The 19,213-nt window shown below is 35.0% G+C and overlaps 2 protein-coding genes and 1 long non-coding RNA gene across 3 annotated transcripts; 1 reads left to right on the top strand and 2 right to left on the bottom strand.

Moving 5' to 3' along the window:
• Nucleotides 1-124: 124 nt before the first annotated feature.
• Nucleotides 125-7,638, bottom strand: LOC105190389 (uncharacterized). Its single transcript, XM_011153127.3, has 10 exons — nucleotides 7,288-7,638; nucleotides 6,740-7,042; nucleotides 6,400-6,651; nucleotides 6,108-6,304; nucleotides 5,772-6,018; nucleotides 5,446-5,658; nucleotides 3,587-5,345; nucleotides 2,723-3,357; nucleotides 2,344-2,471; nucleotides 125-2,130 (listed from the first exon to the last, which is right to left on the bottom strand). Exons 1-10 carry the CDS (start codon nucleotides 7,411-7,413, stop codon nucleotides 1,071-1,073), a joined length of 4,920 nt encoding a protein of 1,639 aa, XP_011151429.2. The 5' UTR covers nucleotides 7,414-7,638; the 3' UTR covers nucleotides 125-1,070.
• Nucleotides 7,639-9,003: 1,365 nt separating this feature from the next.
• Nucleotides 9,004-12,403, top strand: LOC105190391 (DNA replication factor Cdt1). Its single transcript, XM_011153128.3, has 6 exons — nucleotides 9,004-9,903; nucleotides 9,992-10,244; nucleotides 10,375-10,711; nucleotides 10,806-10,985; nucleotides 11,573-11,823; nucleotides 11,928-12,403. Exons 1-6 carry the CDS (start codon nucleotides 9,146-9,148, stop codon nucleotides 12,288-12,290), a joined length of 2,142 nt encoding a protein of 713 aa, XP_011151430.1. The 5' UTR covers nucleotides 9,004-9,145; the 3' UTR covers nucleotides 12,291-12,403.
• LOC105190390 (uncharacterized) lies at nucleotides 11,572-14,247 on the bottom strand. The gene is made up of 4 exons (XR_003113919.1): nucleotides 13,703-14,247; nucleotides 12,398-12,504; nucleotides 11,887-12,212; nucleotides 11,572-11,814 (listed from the first exon to the last, which is right to left on the bottom strand). It is a non-coding gene; the product is annotated as an uncharacterized LOC105190390 (long non-coding RNA).
• Nucleotides 14,248-19,213: the final 4,966 nt, after the last annotated feature.

Genomic DNA, 19,213 nt, shown 5'->3' with positions numbered 1-19,213 from the left:
TTTATAGAAGAAAACAAATATATAGATAAATATATATATATATTTGTGTATATTTAAAAAAATACAAAATATTAAATTTGGATGATAAAAATACATATTTTGTAGAATATTATCTTCTATTTCTTATAAGTACATTCATCTCATAAAAATTCTCTATTTTACAAATTCTTATAAATATTTCTCTTATATTCACATTTAAAATTGCTCTTTTAAAACCAGTGATATCTAAAATCTTTTATCAGCCTTAATTTCTTATGCTTTCAAAGACACAATATTCCAATACTATATAAACAGTATTCTGTTAATTTGAACACAATAATTGCATAATTTACTATTTTCAGTTTCATTTGTTTATAATTGTAGCATAAAATCATTCTTTAAGTTAATATCGCATATATATAACTATTTCTATTCTACAGAAAATTATATAAGATGAAAAATAAATTTTTGAGTTTTCTATGGAACAATTGCAAGATATTAGAAAACAAGATACTGGCTACAATATTTAGCATTATTACTTCAATGCAATTCAAACAATACACCGAGACATGTCCCAATCGCTCAACATCTTGATAACTTTTTTAGAAAACTATAATTAGTTGATAGATATTCGACATACGTTATCGGTAAGTCACGGATGTGCTCATTCAGCTTCGTTAATTTTTATTAATAATTGAGAATCTTGCTTTTTTCCACACACATAAGGTTTTGTATAAATTTTATGTCATCTGCTTTGTTGGCTTTTATCATAATTCATCGTACATCAAATAAGCAAATCCATGATTTATTCATTTATACTATAAATAATCCTCATAAGTCTCCATAATATTTATAATATTCCATTATTTTGATTTACTTGTAATAACAATGTGAGCACACTATTCATTATATAGTATCTCTTTTTTTTGTTCAAGATAAAAATTATTTATATATCAACATTTGAAAATAGTGCCATATAGAAAATATTCTACTTCATACATGCAATTATAATCCCCCATAAAATTCCACCAAAATGCCATATACATCTCTAATAAGTAATTAATGAAATTATACGTACAAAATACTTTATGTCAAAGATTTTGTAATTGCTTATTATCAGATTTTATCTTTGTGAGCGACACGTTAGGTACAGTTAAACTATCGCTTGGCTCTTGAAGACTTCCAGATGTATTCGTAGTACTGGATCTTTCACTGTTAGAATTTGAGTTTTGAAATTTAGGCGTGGAAGTTCTTCCTTTCATAAGCACAGCTTGCTCTGTACTCTTATTGGCTTCTTTGATCGATATCGACGACACATCACTAATGTCAGGAAGGCCACTTGGATCCAGATGTTTCTTAGTTGGTGAAATCATTCTTCTAGCCGTATTTATCGGTGTAACATCCGAATTTGATGATGAACTAAGAGCACTTGCTTCTCGAGTTTTCTTTAACGTCGTAACAGCCCAGCTCAAACCCAACTTCTTCAGAGCAGTCTCCATTTCTTCCGGGGATGAAGCATACTTTAAAAGTTCTGACGATGGAGAACTCGTTATCTCAGAAATGCCAGACAATCCAGAGAAGCTATTCAAGCTAGTGGATGTTGTTCTGTGTTGGCTATTTTTATGCTGATTATTAAAATCGGTACTTATGGAAGAACCAAGTGCAAGTATATCTTTTGCTTGAAGAATAGGATCTTCGGTGATTGTATTGCATTGTAACTGTTTATTACTGTTTTCAAGCGTACAATCTACCCAATCTCGCTCAGCTTCAGTTTTCATTGACGCAATGCAATCAGTCGCATTTTTCGATTTTCCCGGAGAATCGTAGATGGTTGTAGCTTCTTGCGATCTTTGTGCAGAAATTAAATCGACAAAATGCTTCATGTCGGTTGTAGAATCCGCTATTTGTACGGGAATGTTTTGATCTTGTTGAACAGATAAAGGAGCCACATGCACTGACGGTTTTACAGTAATAGCAGACTTAGATTCCGCATCTATTGTTCCTTTTAATAAAATGTTTTGCAAATCTTCCACAGTATCTACAGCCATATTCTTAGATTTTGTCGGGCTCTTGATGCTTTTATTGACAGTATCTGTCGTGTCGAATTCCACTATCGTTGACAATTCATGCCCTGATGATTCTAATTCTTGCCTATGTTTAAATGAAACAAAGAAATGGTTAGTATATTTTAAATACATATTAGAAAGTATTTAAAGTATATATTAGAAAGTATATTTTAAGTTAGTATATTTTAAGTTTTTAATGCAAAAAATTTTTAAATTGCTTTAAATACAAAAAATTTAAAGCTAAAATATAAATTGAAGATTTTAACTTATACACAATCATACGTTAGGAAAACCTTACCAATGTGGTGCATTTAACAATGTAACAGGAGGTTTAGGCCTTGCACTTATTGATGTCACAGTTCCGTGAGCACGTGCTACTTTGGGAATAGCTACTAATATGGGAGTGAAATCGTTTTCTTTTGTTACCTAAAAGAATGTAAAATATAAAAAAAAGATGCTTATATCTTACTTATATATCTAAATTAATTTCTGTAAATAGTAAATAGTAAATATATATTATAGTTTTCCTCATATATTGTATTTTTTTTAACATTAAATTTATCTTTTAAACATTAAACTGTAACTTTTAAACATTAAATGTATCAGATACATATACACAGGTGTAAAGTTAATTAATGTATTTTCCATAAAAACAAAAATATATACTAAATTATTACCTCTTGGACAAGATTTATAATGCTATTGTCCTTTTTGTGTTCTAATAAATTATTTTTCAAACTAGCATCATTAGAAAGCGATCCTTTTCGTTGCATAGAAATTTCATCATTTTCTTTTAAGCTAACAAAAGCAGTGCTTGCTTTATCTAAGCTTTTACTTTGTTCTAGAATTTCTTTCGATAATTTCTCTATCACCTCCTCTTCATGAAGAGAAACTGCACATGGGGGCCAAGAATTACGTTCTGGTGTTTTTATTGCGGGCACTGCTTGAGGTTTTTGCTGTATTTTAAATCGATTAAGCTGTATATTAACTTTTTCATCGCTTATAACTTTTGGCTTAGCTTTTGCTACTTCAGATTTCTGTATAGGAGCTGTAATTGTATCTATTGATTTACTTCTAGGAGTAGAAGTGGTCACTTGAACTTCTGCATCGCGTGAGATTTCGTTATCGGAAGTTGCCCCGTTTTCTATAATTTTTTGCGATTCAAAGAGAGTTTTTGCAAGCTGAGAATGAATTGCTTCTATACTCTCAATCAGTTTTCGTATTGCTTGCACATCACTGCGCACTGGTTTGGACGTAGGTAACTGCATCAAACTCGTCTCATCACTGGGACTGATTAATGAAAAGTCCATATCTACAATATACGTACATATACATATATACATACATACATATATATATTTATATTATTAAAAATTTCCCACAAAGGATATTTTCTACTAAATTAGGGGAAATCGTAAATGAATGACAATCTTATGCAGTAGAAATTGATTCCATCCAATAAAGAGAATCGAATTGATAGAGAAAGTGATAAAAATATGTAATATAAAAATAAGTAAATAATATCGTCAGTGACACTTTACCTTTTTGTTCACTTCGCACTCTTTCAATGAGATCAGTTAAGGATGCTATTCGTTCCGCGCATAAATTCTGCAGATCCTCGTATTTCTGCAATATCTCAGGACAATTCTTCAGCGCATAATCGTGAATGTCATCGAGTTTTATATGTAATAATTTGCACTTAGGATTCTTGCATATACAAACTTTGGATGATACCGATGGTTGTTGCAAAGAAGCGGATTCACATTTCGACGTTGCAGCCTCCTGGGGATCTGATGGATCTGTTGATAAAGTCTGATCGTTTTGAGTTGATGATAATGTTACGCTATTGTTGTTCTGAGAATTATTCGAATTATATCTAAGCATTCTGCTAATCTTATCACGATGTGGAATGTTCGACGGCATTCTCATTGTACGTGGCGAAGGAGTTTCCGGCGTGGAGACTGGACTGATGTCTTGTCGTAATCTTCTCAATTCCTCGGTTCTCGAGGAATCCAACATCTCTAAGATCGGTGTAATGTTAGTCAAAGCATCAAGCATCGATCGAGGTTTTACCGGCGGTGGACTTGCAAACGACGTCGAAGTAGTGTCTGAGGTATCTTTTATTCGGATCCACTTTTTCACTTGCGTCCGAATACGATACGGCTTGCCCGTGGATCCATCTTGATCATTCACGCCTGAAAACGTCTGCGAACTTTCCGCGCTGGCGTCTATCGACACTCTCGTCTCTTGCGACGGGTCAGTCTCGTCGTTAAATTCAGATTTGCTCACGTGTATATCAACTCTTCTACTAGCTGTATCCGGTGCATCCGTGCACTTCGTCCTTTTCTGAGGACTAGTTAGGCGAGAACTCGAATGAGACCTCGAGAACCTCTTCATAGGCGACGTAGCTTTAGAACTAACGGACGTTGAGCGAATCTTTTGATAAACTCGAGGCGACGGTCGCTTTGATACCTTCAAATTACTTTTCCTCTTTTTAGGTGTCACCGTTACTTCCTTTTTATCAATTTCAATGATCATCCCGGTAATGTCAGAGCTCGTTGAATCGTTACTGCTGTCATCTGTCTCTGGCGTGATGACGGTAACTTGTGGTTCAATCGGATGAGATGCTTGACCAGTGCCTACATCTTTATATGTACTAGAATGTGGTATATCGACGTTTTCTTGAGGTAATTCTACCTGTATACTCTTGTCTTCCGCTGGACTAATTCTGTCCAATGATGTCTGTATAGCAATCTCGATCTTTTTCGTAGACAAGCTCTCCGGCTTCTTCTTCACCTTGCGATCCTTCTTCGCACACTCATTGTAATTGGACATGTTGATGACTGTAATTTCAGGCGACGAAAGCTTGGCAGTATCTGCAACTTGCGCTGTTGCTGGAGCCGGTGTTCTGTCTCCAAACAGCGGTTTTACACTGGCATTGAATATGTTGTCCGGCAAACTTGCACCAAACTCTTTTAGCAGTAGTCTTTTTTGTCTTTCGACTTTTTTCAACATATCTAATATTTGTTCCTCGCGTGATACTTCGCTATCCTGATCTTGTGTATGACATACTGTAATTTCCTCTTTATCCAGGTAAGGTTCTTGCCACGTTGAGTTAGGCACGTCACTACAAATTTCATCCTTCCTTTGAGCTGGTGAGGTCGTCTTTTCTGCGAGATGAGAATATCGACTCAGCGTGTTATCTGTACTCAGAACATTTCTAGCCGCACGATTCATCTTCTTTCGATGTTCCTCTTGGCATTTAGTTCTCTGATGTAATCGTGCGTGTGTATCTTCTTCCTAATTGAGCATGAAAATGTTTAAACATACAGTTCTACGTAAATACATTTCTATATAAAACACTGAAAATCTTTTCTAGAGTCCTCAATATATTACCTACCGCATTAGAATGGATTTGACTAGCTTTTAGTTTTCGTTCTTCTTGTGTGAGATGCTCAAGATTCTTTATAAGCGCTTGATAATCTCTCCGTACTTTCTCGCGTAAAATCGCATCTTGACCACGACGCTGAGCAGTTAATTTACGACACATGACTGTATGTGCTTTTGCATCCTCTACATCTTTCATTGCTTGTGCTGCTTCTATCGCACTTGGCTGTTACAGAAAACATATAATTATAAATTAATTGTAATAAAAACTTGCAATGATTTCGAGGATCATGTGAGAATTAAGGTAATACATGAATTAATATACAATAATGAACAAACCTCATTTCCAATATCAATTCTTTCAACTATACCAAGAGGCGTGTTGTATACATTTCTTTGACGTGTATCGTGATCATATAATCGTACTTTGCTGCCTGTTAAAACAGCCGTCTTTGCATCTTTCCTATAAGAAACCTGTTCTGCACCATCAGAAAAGTATGAGGAGTCGTCACTAACTGAACTAGAGCCACTACTACTAATGCTACTTGTATCCGATGTATCTTGTGTATAATCCTCTGGATTGTACCTGAAATATCATGAAGCATCTTTATGAAAAATACTGGGTTATTACATGATTATACTTATATATACTTTACAATATATGTAACAATGCACCTTGTTATTTTGTCAGCTTTAGCTGGTGTAGTGCTTATAACTGGCACTGTTCTTCGTGGCTGGTGCTCATCAATTGCATTATCAATGATATGTTCAATACGGTCAGTGTCAATTGTTTTCTTCTTAGAAGCCATTCTACGAAATTGTTTTTGTAAGCCTGAAGGACCTGGTTTTGGCGATAAAGTTTTTTGATATTCCTAAACAAATAATATTTTCCATTGTTTTAAAAGATATAGATACATAGACAAATTAGATGAATATAACACATATAAACATAAGTGTATAAACACACCTTTGAACTAGATTTTTTTGTTTTCTTGGGTGATTTTTTAGGAAGAACTTTGTTACTCTTCTTGTTTGGTGTTAACCTTTCACAAATAACTTCTTCATTGGAATCTTCTGTTGAGGAATTTATTTTTGAATTACTATTATCTTCAAGTATTGTTGTTGGTTTTGGAAGCTTAGCTATTGTTGCAGCCCTAATATTTTCTTCTTCCCGTACTTTACGTAATCTTTCCTGATGAGTTACTTCTGTACTATCCTTCTAAAGGTATAATTGATTATATTGTTTAAAATTATTTTCTATAGATGTAGCATTAATAATATAAACATATAAACATTACTCTTGTTACCTGTTTTATTTCTCTCATATGTTGTGCAGCATCTTTTCCTCTTTTTATAGCCATAGCTCTATCTCTTCTTCCTTCTTCCTCCCTTATTGCATCAATATCTGGTTGCAACGCAGCACAAGCATGAGCTTGACCAATGTCTTCCAAATCTTCCTGACACTTTTCTTGTATTTCCATAATCTTTTTATCATGCATTTGTCTAAGTTCTGACTTTGCATCTTTTTCTAATTTGTTAAGTTCCTCTCTTGCTATCTTTTTAGCACGTTCTAAAAGTCTATTTGATATTTCCTTTGATTGCTGACGAACCTATAAGACAGAGTTTTTTTACAAAAAGATCAGAGATTTGGTTCAATGTAAAATATGTGTAAAATACATGGTTATTTAATAACATTTGCAACTAATATTCACAATTTCATATGAAACTAAAAATTGGAAATCTAGTTGAGTTAGGAGAAACTTAAAAATTATATAGTGTTTTGTGGATTTATATTCTATTTACATCTGCAAGAAGGACTAGGTTTCCAAAGTTTTAAATCGCATTATAAATATACCTGTTCCAAACGTAACCTTCGTCGGCGATCACGTTCGTTCTTTTTAATTTGATCCAAATCCGACAACACCATTCTTCCACGGCGTATATTTACAGGATTCCCACTCACAGTAACGTGTATTGACATATCTCATTCAAAAAGATCGTGCCGAATTTATATGAGCTTTTCATTAATCAGCTATATAGAGTTTTACTCGAATTTAAGTCTATAGGAGCCAAGAACAAATAAATTGACTTTGGCGACCTCATGCGGCGAGAACGCGAAATAGTGCTTTCATGGGCCGTTTTCCAGCTATGGGTCGGTTCCAACTTCTTGGTAAGTTAACTGACAGTTAAATCATATGTCTGTCTTTGTCCAAGTTGAAGGAAAAACAAAGACAAACGTATGATTTAACTATCGGTTAACTTACCGAGAAGTTGGAACAACCAGCCCTAAATCCAAAAAACATATTTATAAGTGAATATACAGGGTGTCCGAAAAATCGCCTACTCCACTTCGGGAGGTGATTCGGGATCCAAAAACAAGCAAAAAAGTTCATACAAACATAGGTCCGGAAATGAGCCGTTTCCGAGTTATAGCCACTTTTATGTTCAAAAATCGTAATTTAGAATCCGCTTGGCATCCCTTTTTCTTAATTATTTCTTAAATTAAAAATTTGTATTTTTTAATTTTGATTTGTTATTTTTATTTAATTTTTAATTTTCAATTTTTATTTTTAAATTTTTATTTTTAATTTTTCTTTAATTATAATTTTTTTCGTTTTTTTCAATTCTTTAATATTTGTAAAACATTGCCTTTTAGTTCACGAGTGTACATATTCACAATACGATATCTACTAACTTTTTCTTGATCGACAACTTGAACCGAGTTCTATCATAGTGGACACAAATTTTCGAGATTTCTATACTATATTTTTATTCAAGTTATCTGTGTCCACGATTTTATATCTAGTAACTTTATTTCAGATTGAGAACACGAATCGAGATCTAGCATTGTGGACACAAGCCTTAACAGCCAATCGGATCGTCCGACAAACTTGTCATACACAAGTTTCGATATCATATGCGTTCCAAAATTCACTGCCAATACTGAAAATCTGTAGTATACGTAACGCAAACTATGTATTTTCAATACTGGCAGTCGATTTCGGAACGCAGCCGACACATGTAATAATGGCCGCGTTCAGAAAACACAACGGTTACACAACGGTTGAGTAAAGGCTCGTCTATAGCTGTAAGAGTAAAGGTTCGTCTACATTAGCTATAAGAGTAAGGCTGTAAGGTTGCAAGACACGAAATGAAATATTTTCATTCGCTGACAGCTTACGTTACAGCCTTACAGCCTTACTCTTACAGCTAATGTAGACGAACCTTAAGGCTGTAAGGCTGTAACGTAAGCTGTCAGCGAATGAAAATATTTCATTTCGTGTCTTGCAACCTTACAGCCTTACTTTTACAGCTAATGTAGATGAGCCTTAATTCGTCAACGTTATTGGTCTGAATGTAAGGATCTAACAGTAAGGACCAATAGTTACTAAGCGCTCAGTGAGCGTTTTGTTTTCTGAACGCAATCATTAGCCCTAAACTGAAAGCCGTGTTCCAAAATTCACTGCCAGCGCTGGAAAGTTATAATTTGTGTGACACAAACTATATATTTTCAGTACTGACAGTGAATTTTAGAACACGGCCATAGTAATAATGTGATAAAAGCGCGGGAAAAGAAATACAGAGATACTGCGTTGACCGTCGACCATTTGACGGGTAAAGACGCAGGTAGCTGTAACGATTCGTCGTGATCTTATTCATATCTTGTACATTTTGCGTGTATTTTTATATATAAGTAGATATATAAGAAAATCATGTCGCAACCCTCGATAACAGAGTATTTTAATACGCGAAAGCGTCAAGCGTCCGAAGATTTACGAGGTAAGTCCAAAGTTTTGTTGCTGGAGCGAGAACAATCGAGTGACGAAGCGTACAACATCAATAAAGAACGAGGCAAGGACCTCGATGAGAGCAGTATGGTGAGCCCAAAAATCATCTTGAGGAATGCAGAGCACGCGGTAAAGGATTCCCCAAGTATAAAGAATGCGGTTCGTAATATCCACTTTGACTCACCAAAAGCGAATACAGAGAAGACTGCCAAGACACCCAAGACACGCGTGCTGCGTTCACGCAGACTGTTTTCCGCGGATGAACATCAGTTGGACATTCGGGAAAGCTTGCAAAAGATGGAAGCTACTGATGTGGAAAGTAAGAAAGTGCCCTTCGAGAAGAAGGGTAGTCTCAGCCCGAAGAAGCTGATGACTCCCAAGAAAAATTTCTCTAATGATGTTCCAAAGTATGACACAATTAAGGAGGAGAAGGTAAAAGATTTATCATCTAATGGTTTAGAAACTCCAAAGAAGATCTCGACAATGAAGAGATTAGCTACTGAGAATTTGAGCTTAAACGACATCAAGAACAGAATCAATAAATCCTCTAGATTGTCAGAGCTGAAAGCTTCCATAGCAAGACTTAAAAGCTATGATCAGCAATTAGAGAGGATACAAAAGCAGAATGACCTTAAGCCTCAAATGCAGAAGTTTGAAAAAATAGAACTTGAGATTCCTGTGAGGTAAATTCTTGCAACTGCATTGTTATTTTCTAGAGTTTAATGAGTTAAAATGTATAATTTATAAATATATTTCTTTCTCATTTGACAGTCCGCAAAAAATTGCCAGATCTCCATCTAAGATCTTATCTACTCCAACCAAGAATAGAGACATCTTAACAGTGAGTCCTCAGAAGAAAATCTTGTTCGAGCCTAAAGAAACAACACCCAGCCCTATGAAGTGCAGTCCTACTAAGCAACTAGCTTATCAAAAGCACCTGGCAATTACTGAAACCAAGACATCATCATTAATATTGCCCTACAATTATAGATTCTTAGCTGAAGTGTTCAGATGTGTAGAAACGGTAATATTTCTGTCTTACAGAATATTTATATTACAATATTCACTTAAAACAAATTAAAATTTTATGCATGCTATACACTGTCCATGTCTGCTTTATGATATAATACATAGTTGTTTGTTTCCACTTTCAGGTGTCAGCAATGTTATATAACAGAAAGGAATTGATAACATTTAGTAAGTTGAAACCTGCAGTCCAAGAATTGTTGCGACATAATTTCACACAGGATCATATGGCTCAAATAAAGACTATTTATCCTGAGGCATATATCTACCAACAAGAGAAGCATCGTAAATTTGGTTCAGTATCCAAAACTGAGAAGTATGAGTTGGTTCTGACGCCTACAGTCGAAATAAGTGATAGCAAAAATATAATTGATGAAGATAATATATTGAAATCTGCATCCAACAATAATATGGGACCTACTATATTACTCGACAGGAAACGGAAATTTTATAATATTTTACTAGGTACTGTTTAGGAAAGAAATTGTTACACTATAAATTTTTTGAATCTACCATAATTTTGTATATCTAAACATTATTATCAATATCTTTGTTACAGAGAGAGTCAAAGAAGAGCATAACAAATTTTTGATGAGCTTGGAGACCCCGATAATTATAGAGAAGGAAAAGATAATGCGTTGGCATCCTGAGTTTGATGTAGAAGCATGTAAAGAAATTGAAAAAGCTGAATTACCACAACCGCCTCAAGCTGAGAAGGCAACTGCCAAAGATGTTCTTGGTAAGAATGACAATATCAACAAAAGTAAGAATATTGCCTACAAAAAATTAATTTTCTTAATTCTTTGTTTATCAAAATGCATTATGCTGAAAACATTTTGAGACCTTGGAATGACATCAGAAATTTAAATCATCCATATAAATTTACCTGTCATATGTTATGTATAATGATATAACGGTCCTAATTTCAAAGAAAAGTAGGACAAAAAGAATATTGCACAAGAGGTTTCAGTAATAATGCGCTCAAGTATTCGCGAAATTATTTTTTCGTTCGGTCCCGATGTCGCAAGACTTTGTTGAATAATCAGCACAAAACGCGAAATGATCGGTATAAAAGTGCTTATGTATAACAATTTAACAGTTACATATAGTATACATTTATCTCATCTGACTCGTTCTGTAATTAATAAGATAACCATTGAAAATGAATTTAAAATTTCTATCAGGAAAGATCGAATTATCAATAGAATATGTAAGCGTCTAATTAATTATCGATTGGCATGAAGGATTTATATCAAAATATCTGACGAGTATACTCTGCTTACCAATCTTTTTATCATATTCTTTTATTCGTTTTCTTTTTTACAGACAAAGTTAAATCTTTGTTGAACCCTGGTTCTCGTATGGAGAAAGCATTGCAGCGACTGGCTGAGGCAAAGATGACTTCGAAGTCGACTTCTGCATCTCCCACACAGGATTCCATGATTCAAACCACAAAAAATAATATCCCGAATGTTAATAGCGCTATTGTTGATACCCCACCGATTACACCAAGTGTGCATCAAGACATGTACCTCACTAAAGCATTCAAGGGAATTCCCAAATCTCTACTAGAAAAGGTAAATCGATCAACCAAATGTATATCTTGAGAAGTAATACTTAACATGTTTATTACAACGTACATCTTTTATCTCACGTCTCTTCATGACTCGTAATACTTTAGGTACGCGCGAGACAGGCGGCTAAAGCGTTAGAGGAAATGACGAGAACACCAAGCGCAGACAAGGAGGCTACATTATATTCAAGGCTCCCAGAACTGGCGAAAATACTCCGCAATATTTACGTGTCGGAGAAAAAGGGCGTCTTACCAATGGAGACAGTGGTACAACGATTAGATAACTCCTTCAGGATAAAGTTAACGCCGAATGAAATGGATGAACATTTACGGCTGCTGTGTAAGCTATTACCCACTTGGACTAGTATACATAATGTGCGGAAGATCGATTATCTGAAATTGAACAGAAACGCCGATGTCGCGAAAGTGATCAGACGATTGGAGATGTTGGCCAATGACAAAATCAAATGATATATATATTTTCATATAGCGTTCAAAGCATTGCACTCTGCGTATAAGTATGAATATTGTTTTGTACACTTGTATTTTAATTGAATTATATATACATATATACTTACGATTAACGAAGGTTAATTAACGAACGGAATAATGAATCTTGCATACAGTAGTGGTTAAGATGTTGCTTTTGCTTCAACAGCAATCTCCGGAATTGGTTCATAATGGCCTGAAATAGATTTGGTCTCAATGTTTCATCATCTCATCTACATTTTTTAGGTTTTATCATTTATTTTTATTTAATGTATCATTTTGTAGATTTATATAGATGTATTGTAGGTAGTAAAGTATACATTATAGAATTATAAAATATATTGGATCATATTAATATGAGGCTATTTTTTCAATGAAGTATGTACAATCATGTGGTATCTTTGAAATATTGATTAGACGTACAGTTTCCTATATTAAACTAATTTATCGGTGACATGTCTACTGCTATCGCTTTGTTTGTCAATAAAGATATCGGTAAAATGTGAATATAAATATATCATAATTATACACAGTGGGCCAAATAAAATGTTACAGTTCAATATCTCTAAAATAGCTAGATGGATTTTAACACTTTTGGATTCTTGGCTCAATGTGAAAATGGAAGAGTTGGTTTTTATTCATATTTACCTTGACTTGACAACTTGAATACGTAAAACTAGAAATACCAAATTACACATATAAAATAATAACTCGTTTTTTGTACTTAATTTTTAAAAGAAAAACTTGTGTATTTCTTTTATATACTTATTTCATTAATTTATCTTATATCATGTAAAGCGTTCATTTTTTTATATTGCTTTGCGAAATAATTTAAAGCAACACCCAGAGAAATATTTTAGTATATTAATTCAGGTTGACCAGATTAACATCTTTCAATCGATATATTTGTGTATACGCGAGTTTACCATTCTGCTCTTACCCGTCCCCGCCAGCGTCTCACCTCCGAGCGAGCTAGATCGCAACGCCTCTAGTGGCTATTACAGAAAATAAAATTGGCTTCAATAAGGGAACTACCCCCACCACCGGAATTTCCAGCCTGTATGTAAGACCGTGGTCCCGGATCCCTGCTGTGTACCTCTGCGTCGAGCCTAACCTAACCGAGCAGCTGCCTCGGCGTCGCGTATTCCTAACCTCACAACGACAGAGGCAGTGACGGGCAGAATTTTTTTCAAAATTTCATTACAAAACAACATCCTAACCTATGTGCTCAATAAAACAAATTCATGGATTCCCGTAGATATATAACTTTTTCGACGATTTACGGTAAAAATTTTTAAAAGAGAAACAATTATGTAGACAGGTCTTTGACATGATTGCTAATACACGCGAGTATAAATTAATGAAAACTTTATATACGTAAATATTCTACATACCTTCCTTCAAGGTCACACCCTCCATCAAGCAGAATTGAGAAAGGACACTCGAATAAAAAGTTACACGCACTTGAAATAACCGTGATATTTCGGAGACGCTATGCGTGACTCACGGTGTTCCGAGAACGGTCACTTTGAACTAACGTAGCGTCTCAGATATAAAAGATATCTCACTACCCCTTTGGAATAACATGCAGCAAGGCCCTTTCTATAAGATTCTATGGTACTAAACTCATTATGATGAATTTCATTTTTTCGATTTTTGGCCACCCTTTTCGAGATCCAGACTACAGTGCGGCGGTGTGTTTGTAGCGTGTACGTGAGTACCCGATGCGTATGTAGTAGTACGTATGTGATACTTGATGTGTTCGTATCTACTGCTATTAATATTATTAAAACTGCAAATCTACAAACGAGATAATGCCGAATAAGTGTTGTAAATTGCAAAAGTGCGAATAAGAAAGGATATCATTTAAAGATGTGTGTATTAATAAGGTGCCGTTTATCTAAGTGTTTTGTACAGGTTAAAATTAAATTACATATACCAGGTCTGTAAATATGAAACCGGAATTTGCCCACAGATGGCCCTAGCTGTCAATGTAGTTACCGTCAAACCGCGTTATTAGCGCCATTTCTATTTGTTGACATCTGACAAAGATTTTCAACTCACAACAATACAAGTTTCATACAACAGCATAGTTTGTAATAGCGTTGAACATGTCGAATTTTGTGCCTGGAAGTTACGATTTGCGGACAGCATTGATTTTCTGTTACCATTTGAAGAAAACTGCTGCAGAATCGCATCGAATGCTTGTCGAAGCTTACGGTGAGCATGCTCTAGGTAAATCACAGTGCTTTGAGTGGTTTAAAAAATTCAAACATGGCGATTTTGACGTGAGAAACGAAGAACGTAGAAGACCACCGAAAACGTTTGAAGACAGCGAATTGCAAGCATTGTTGGATGAGGATGACGCTCAAACGCAACAACAACTCGCGGATCAATTAAATGTGACACGAGAAGCTGTCTCCATACGTTTGAAAGCCATGGGAAAGATCCAGAAGATGGGAAAATGGGTTCCACATAAACTGAATGAAAGACAGCAGGAAAACCGAAAAACCACTTGCGAAATGCTGCTCGCCAGGTACAAAAGAAAGTCATTTCTCCATCGAATTGTGACTGGCAATGAAAAGTGGATATATTTTGAGAATCCTAAGCGTAAAAGATCATGGGTAACTTCAGGCGAACCATCGACATCGACTATAAGGCCAAATCACTATGGACGGAAGACAATGCTCTGTGTTTGGTGGGATCAGAAGGGTGTAATTTATTATGAGCTGCTAAAACCTGGCGAAACCGTTAATACTGAACGCTACCAACAACAAATGATCGATTTGAATCAAGCTTTGCGTGAAAAACGACCAGAATATCAAAAAAGGCAACACAAAGTGATTTTGCTTCATGATAATGCACCATCACGCACAGCAAAACTGGTCAAGGAAACGATTGAGGCGTTTAGTTGGGAAATACTTTCGCATGCGGCTTACTCACCAGACTTGGCTCCGTCCGATTACTACTTATTTGCATCGATGGAACACGCACTTGTTGAGCAGCGCTTTACTTCTTACGAAAATGTACGAAAATGGCTCGATGACTGGTTTGCCTCAAAAGAGCAACAGTTTTTTTGGCGTGGCATCCACACATTGTCAGACAGGTGGGAAAAATGTATAGCTAGCGATGGGCAATACTTCGAATAAAATATTTTTTATCATTTTCATACAATAAAAGTGTATTTTCTATACAAAAATTCCGGTTTCATATTTATATACCTGGTAGTTCAAAATATGTCAAAGTATTTATATTAATATTTCTTACATACATATAAAGAATAAAATACAACTTGTTTTATTAAATAATATTAATTTTGTAAATTTGTGTTTATTACTTGCAGGATTTTTATCTTTCATTGTTTTTGTAAGTGAATACATTCTAAGTGTTAAGTATTTATGACAAATAATATTTATTAATTCAAACGGTATGGCCTATCTCTACCTATCTCAAATCCTTCATAACACTCAGGATGAGTAGGAAATAAATTCGTGTCTAATGCATATATGCGTGTAACTCGGCAAATTATTTTAGCATATGCATCTTTTGGTAGCTTATTTTTCTTAATAACTGACAACATTCTTTTTCGGTTGCACGGACAATTTTGTATACATCATTTTATGCGTATACTAAATCTCCTTTATCTTTTATATCTATTAACATAGTGTATGACGAAATGTTATGTTGCTTATCGCTGACTTCACCGATGGTGTTGGCAATGCAGCCTTTACACATTAATGTACGAATAATTGCTTTGATTATGAAACCCGCCATATAATATAAAATGTTGTCTTTAAGGGAACTATTTTCACTCACAGTGGCATTATGATCTAGGTCTATATCTTCATTTTCATCATATAAATCATCATACATCTCATAATCTGTCAATCTATCAATGTTATCGTGCCAATTTTGAACATACTTTTTCTTCGCCCATTTTAATTTGAATTGTGCATTGTTTTCTGTATCAAAACTGACACAATTAACTTATCTGATGCTGAAATCAAATTTTTTACCAGTAAACTTTTCATAGCAGCTTTGAATTGCAACACATTTGGTTAGGTAAATAAGTGATAAGTGATCTTATGACTTAAATAAGTGATATCCTTTTTAATTTGTATTATTGCAATTGACAATGCAACATGTACTTGGCATTATCTCATTTGTAGATTTGCAGTTTCATTAATATTAATAGCAGTAGATATGAACACATCAAGTATCACATACGTATTACTATATACGCATCGGGTACTCACGAATACGCTACAAACACACACCGCCGCCATGTCTTGGCGGTCTTCATGGCCGAACCGGAAAATACACTCGGCATAGCTCTTTTTAGAAGTTAGGTATCTATAGTAGGTATAGTATAAATATCTGTGACCAATTACATCACAGTATTTTTATCCAGCAAGCAATCCAGCACGAAAACAAGCACCGTGTGCCGCTGGCTTAATACACTTACCTGTTTCCAAACGTTTTGCATCGTCTAGTGGGACAAAAAGCTTATGGGCAAGAGCACAAGCTTTTGCATAACACATAATACATAATGCATAAGAGAATAAACCAATTAGTTTTCTTCATTTCCCTCCTCAGGACAGAAATGAAGAACTCTGATTTGTTGATTCTCTTAAGGCCCATCTACAATGGCTGCAAGAATAAGGTTCTAAGCATAAGCAGTAAGAAATAGACCAACCACAATCGATTATTATAAGAATAATCGATTATGGTTGGTCCATTTCTTACTGTTTACGCTTACAACTTATTCTTGCAGCTATTGTAGATGGGCCATTACGCGTTGTGTATTATGCGTCATGTAGAAGTTTGTGCTCTGGCCCTTAGGGCCTCTGGCTAAATTAAGCCAGCGGCACACGGTGCTTATTTTCGTGCTGGATTGTTTGCTGGATTAGTGCATTTCCATCCATCTTCGGAAATGTACCAATCAGAACGCAGTATTTTCATCCAGCAAGCAATTCAGCACGAAAACAAGCACCGTGTGCCGCTGGCTTTAAGATCATTCTACAATACGTGTCGTAAGTTGTAAGCCGTAAGAACTGGCGAATCACAGTCGATTATTTCAAAAATAATCGGCTATAATTGGTCAATTCTTACGGCTTACAACTTACGACACGTATTGTAGAATGACCTTCAGTTTCGTTGAAAGCCATTTTGACATTCCAATTTGGGATCTGTTCTTTATTGTAATATGTTAGAGTGAGAAAAAATATAATTGTCTCATTTTAACTTATCACACTAGTTCAGCAGTACAGCTATAAGAACAGACCCTTGAATTGAAGGTTAGATTGCTTAAATTGGTTAAATAATGCGCTTGTGTTCCCTTTGGAAAATAAGCGCTCATTAGCGCTCACGCTTTTACTGCCTTACCTCGATAGAAGAAACGAATGGCTGCATTCAGCAGACTCAACAGTTGGACAACATTACTAGATTTTCCACTGAATCTCGCTCCTGATTGGTAAATACTTCTGGGTCTATGAAGAATCTAAAAGAATGCTCCAATCACAGACAATAATCACTAAGTGCTCTCTGATCACTTTGTTCTACTGAACGTGGCCATTGTAAGAGCGAATCATGACATCACACATGACGTCAGCGTACAGTTTGTGAGCGCTTAGGGCCAGAGCACAGACTTCTGCATAACGCTTAATACACAATGCATAAGAGAATCAACCAGTCAGAGTTCTTCATTTCTGTCCTGAGGAGGGAAATGAAGAAAACTAATTGGTTTATTCTCTTATGTGTTATTATGTGTTATGCAAAAGCCTGTGCTCTTGTCCTTAGGGTGCGTTCGGGGAGCTCAGGATTAGCACTATTTAGCAGTACCGCGTCAATCTGTCCTTATTATATTTTAAATATAAAGATGGCACAATGCAGTAGCGTTGGTAGCGCGTTCCCCGAACGCACTCTTATAGCGCCAAGCGAACGATATGAGCAATGCTTAAGCGCTTAAAGCGTGTAAGCGTCCAAAGCGAACGCACCCATAGTAACAATATCATAAACGCGCGGGAAAAGTAATGTAAATAAAATTGGTCTGGGTATCGATCATGTAACTTTTCCCCTAGAGTGAAAAGTGAAAATTTTCTCGTGAAGTCGCCCAGATAACACAAAATACTCCAAAATATCATGTGTGTGTCTAAAACACATTTAAAAAAAGATAGAACGTCATTTGGATGTTCTTAAAACATCTTTTTGTAATTTTATGTTGTTTAGCTATAATCCATACAACTAGGGGAAACATGGAAACGTAAACTTTTCACCAACTTTTCACTAAATTTTTCGTCATTAAACTTGTTAGCGGAAAAGTGAAAATCTAGTGCAATGACGAATACATGACGAATATAATATTATTACTACTGCGTTGAAAATCAATCGATCGCTCGCGCATTAATTTCCCTATCTTCGCACGAATTGCATTATATTAATATTTTCATTAGTATTTATTAGCATTTATTAGTATTTATTATGGCTGTAGCATGATGACTATTTCAAGTTGCAAACGAAGAAGAAGAAAGAAGAAATTTAAGGATACAAAGAAGAATTTTACGCGATATATCTAATCCTTTTGAAATATTGGAGAGTCAATTTATTCTTTTATATCGGTAAGTAAACTGCAGCAAATAATAAATTTAAATAAAATGTTACACATGTTATTGTAAATAGTATTAAAAAATATATTAAAGTTTATAAAATATTAATGAATATGAATATTTGTGGACCACCACTAATTTTTCACTTTTCACTTTTCACTCTAGAGGAAAAGTTACGTGATTGGGTGCATTCAGTACTACAACCGCTCACTGAGCACTAAGTGAGCTCTTGCATTTGATTGGTATATACCTTTAGATTTAAAAATATACACCAATCAGACGCAAGAGCTCACTTAGCGC

This window comes from Harpegnathos saltator, unplaced genomic scaffold, assembly GCF_003227715.2.
Source record: "Harpegnathos saltator strain DR-91 unplaced genomic scaffold, Hsal_v8.6 scaffold688, whole genome shotgun sequence".
NCBI lineage: Eukaryota > Metazoa > Arthropoda > Insecta > Hymenoptera > Formicidae > Harpegnathos > Harpegnathos saltator.
This window is presented reverse-complemented; position numbering and strand designations above follow the sequence as displayed.

Excerpts from the sequence above, each read along its gene's own strand:
- LOC105190389 (XM_011153127.3), bottom strand. The coding sequence starts at position 7,413 with ATGTCAATACACGTTACTGTGAGTGGGAATCCTGTAAATATACGCCGT. Across the intron at positions 5,659-5,771 it reads GAATTGATATTGGAAATGAG|CCAAGTGCGATAGAAGCAGC; the intron begins GTTTGTTCATTA and ends TTTCTGTAACAG. Across the intron at positions 3,358-3,586 it reads AGTGCGAAGTGAACAAAAAG|ATATGGACTTTTCATTAATC; the intron begins GTAAAGTGTCAC and ends CGTATATTGTAG.
- LOC105190391 (XM_011153128.3), top strand. The coding sequence starts at position 9,146 with ATGTCGCAACCCTCGATAACAGAGTATTTTAATACGCGAAAGCGTCAA. Across the intron at positions 10,245-10,374 it reads TGTTCAGATGTGTAGAAACG|GTGTCAGCAATGTTATATAA; the intron begins GTAATATTTCTG and ends TTCCACTTTCAG. Across the intron at positions 10,712-10,805 it reads ATTTTATAATATTTTACTAG|AGAGAGTCAAAGAAGAGCAT; the intron begins GTACTGTTTAGG and ends TCTTTGTTACAG.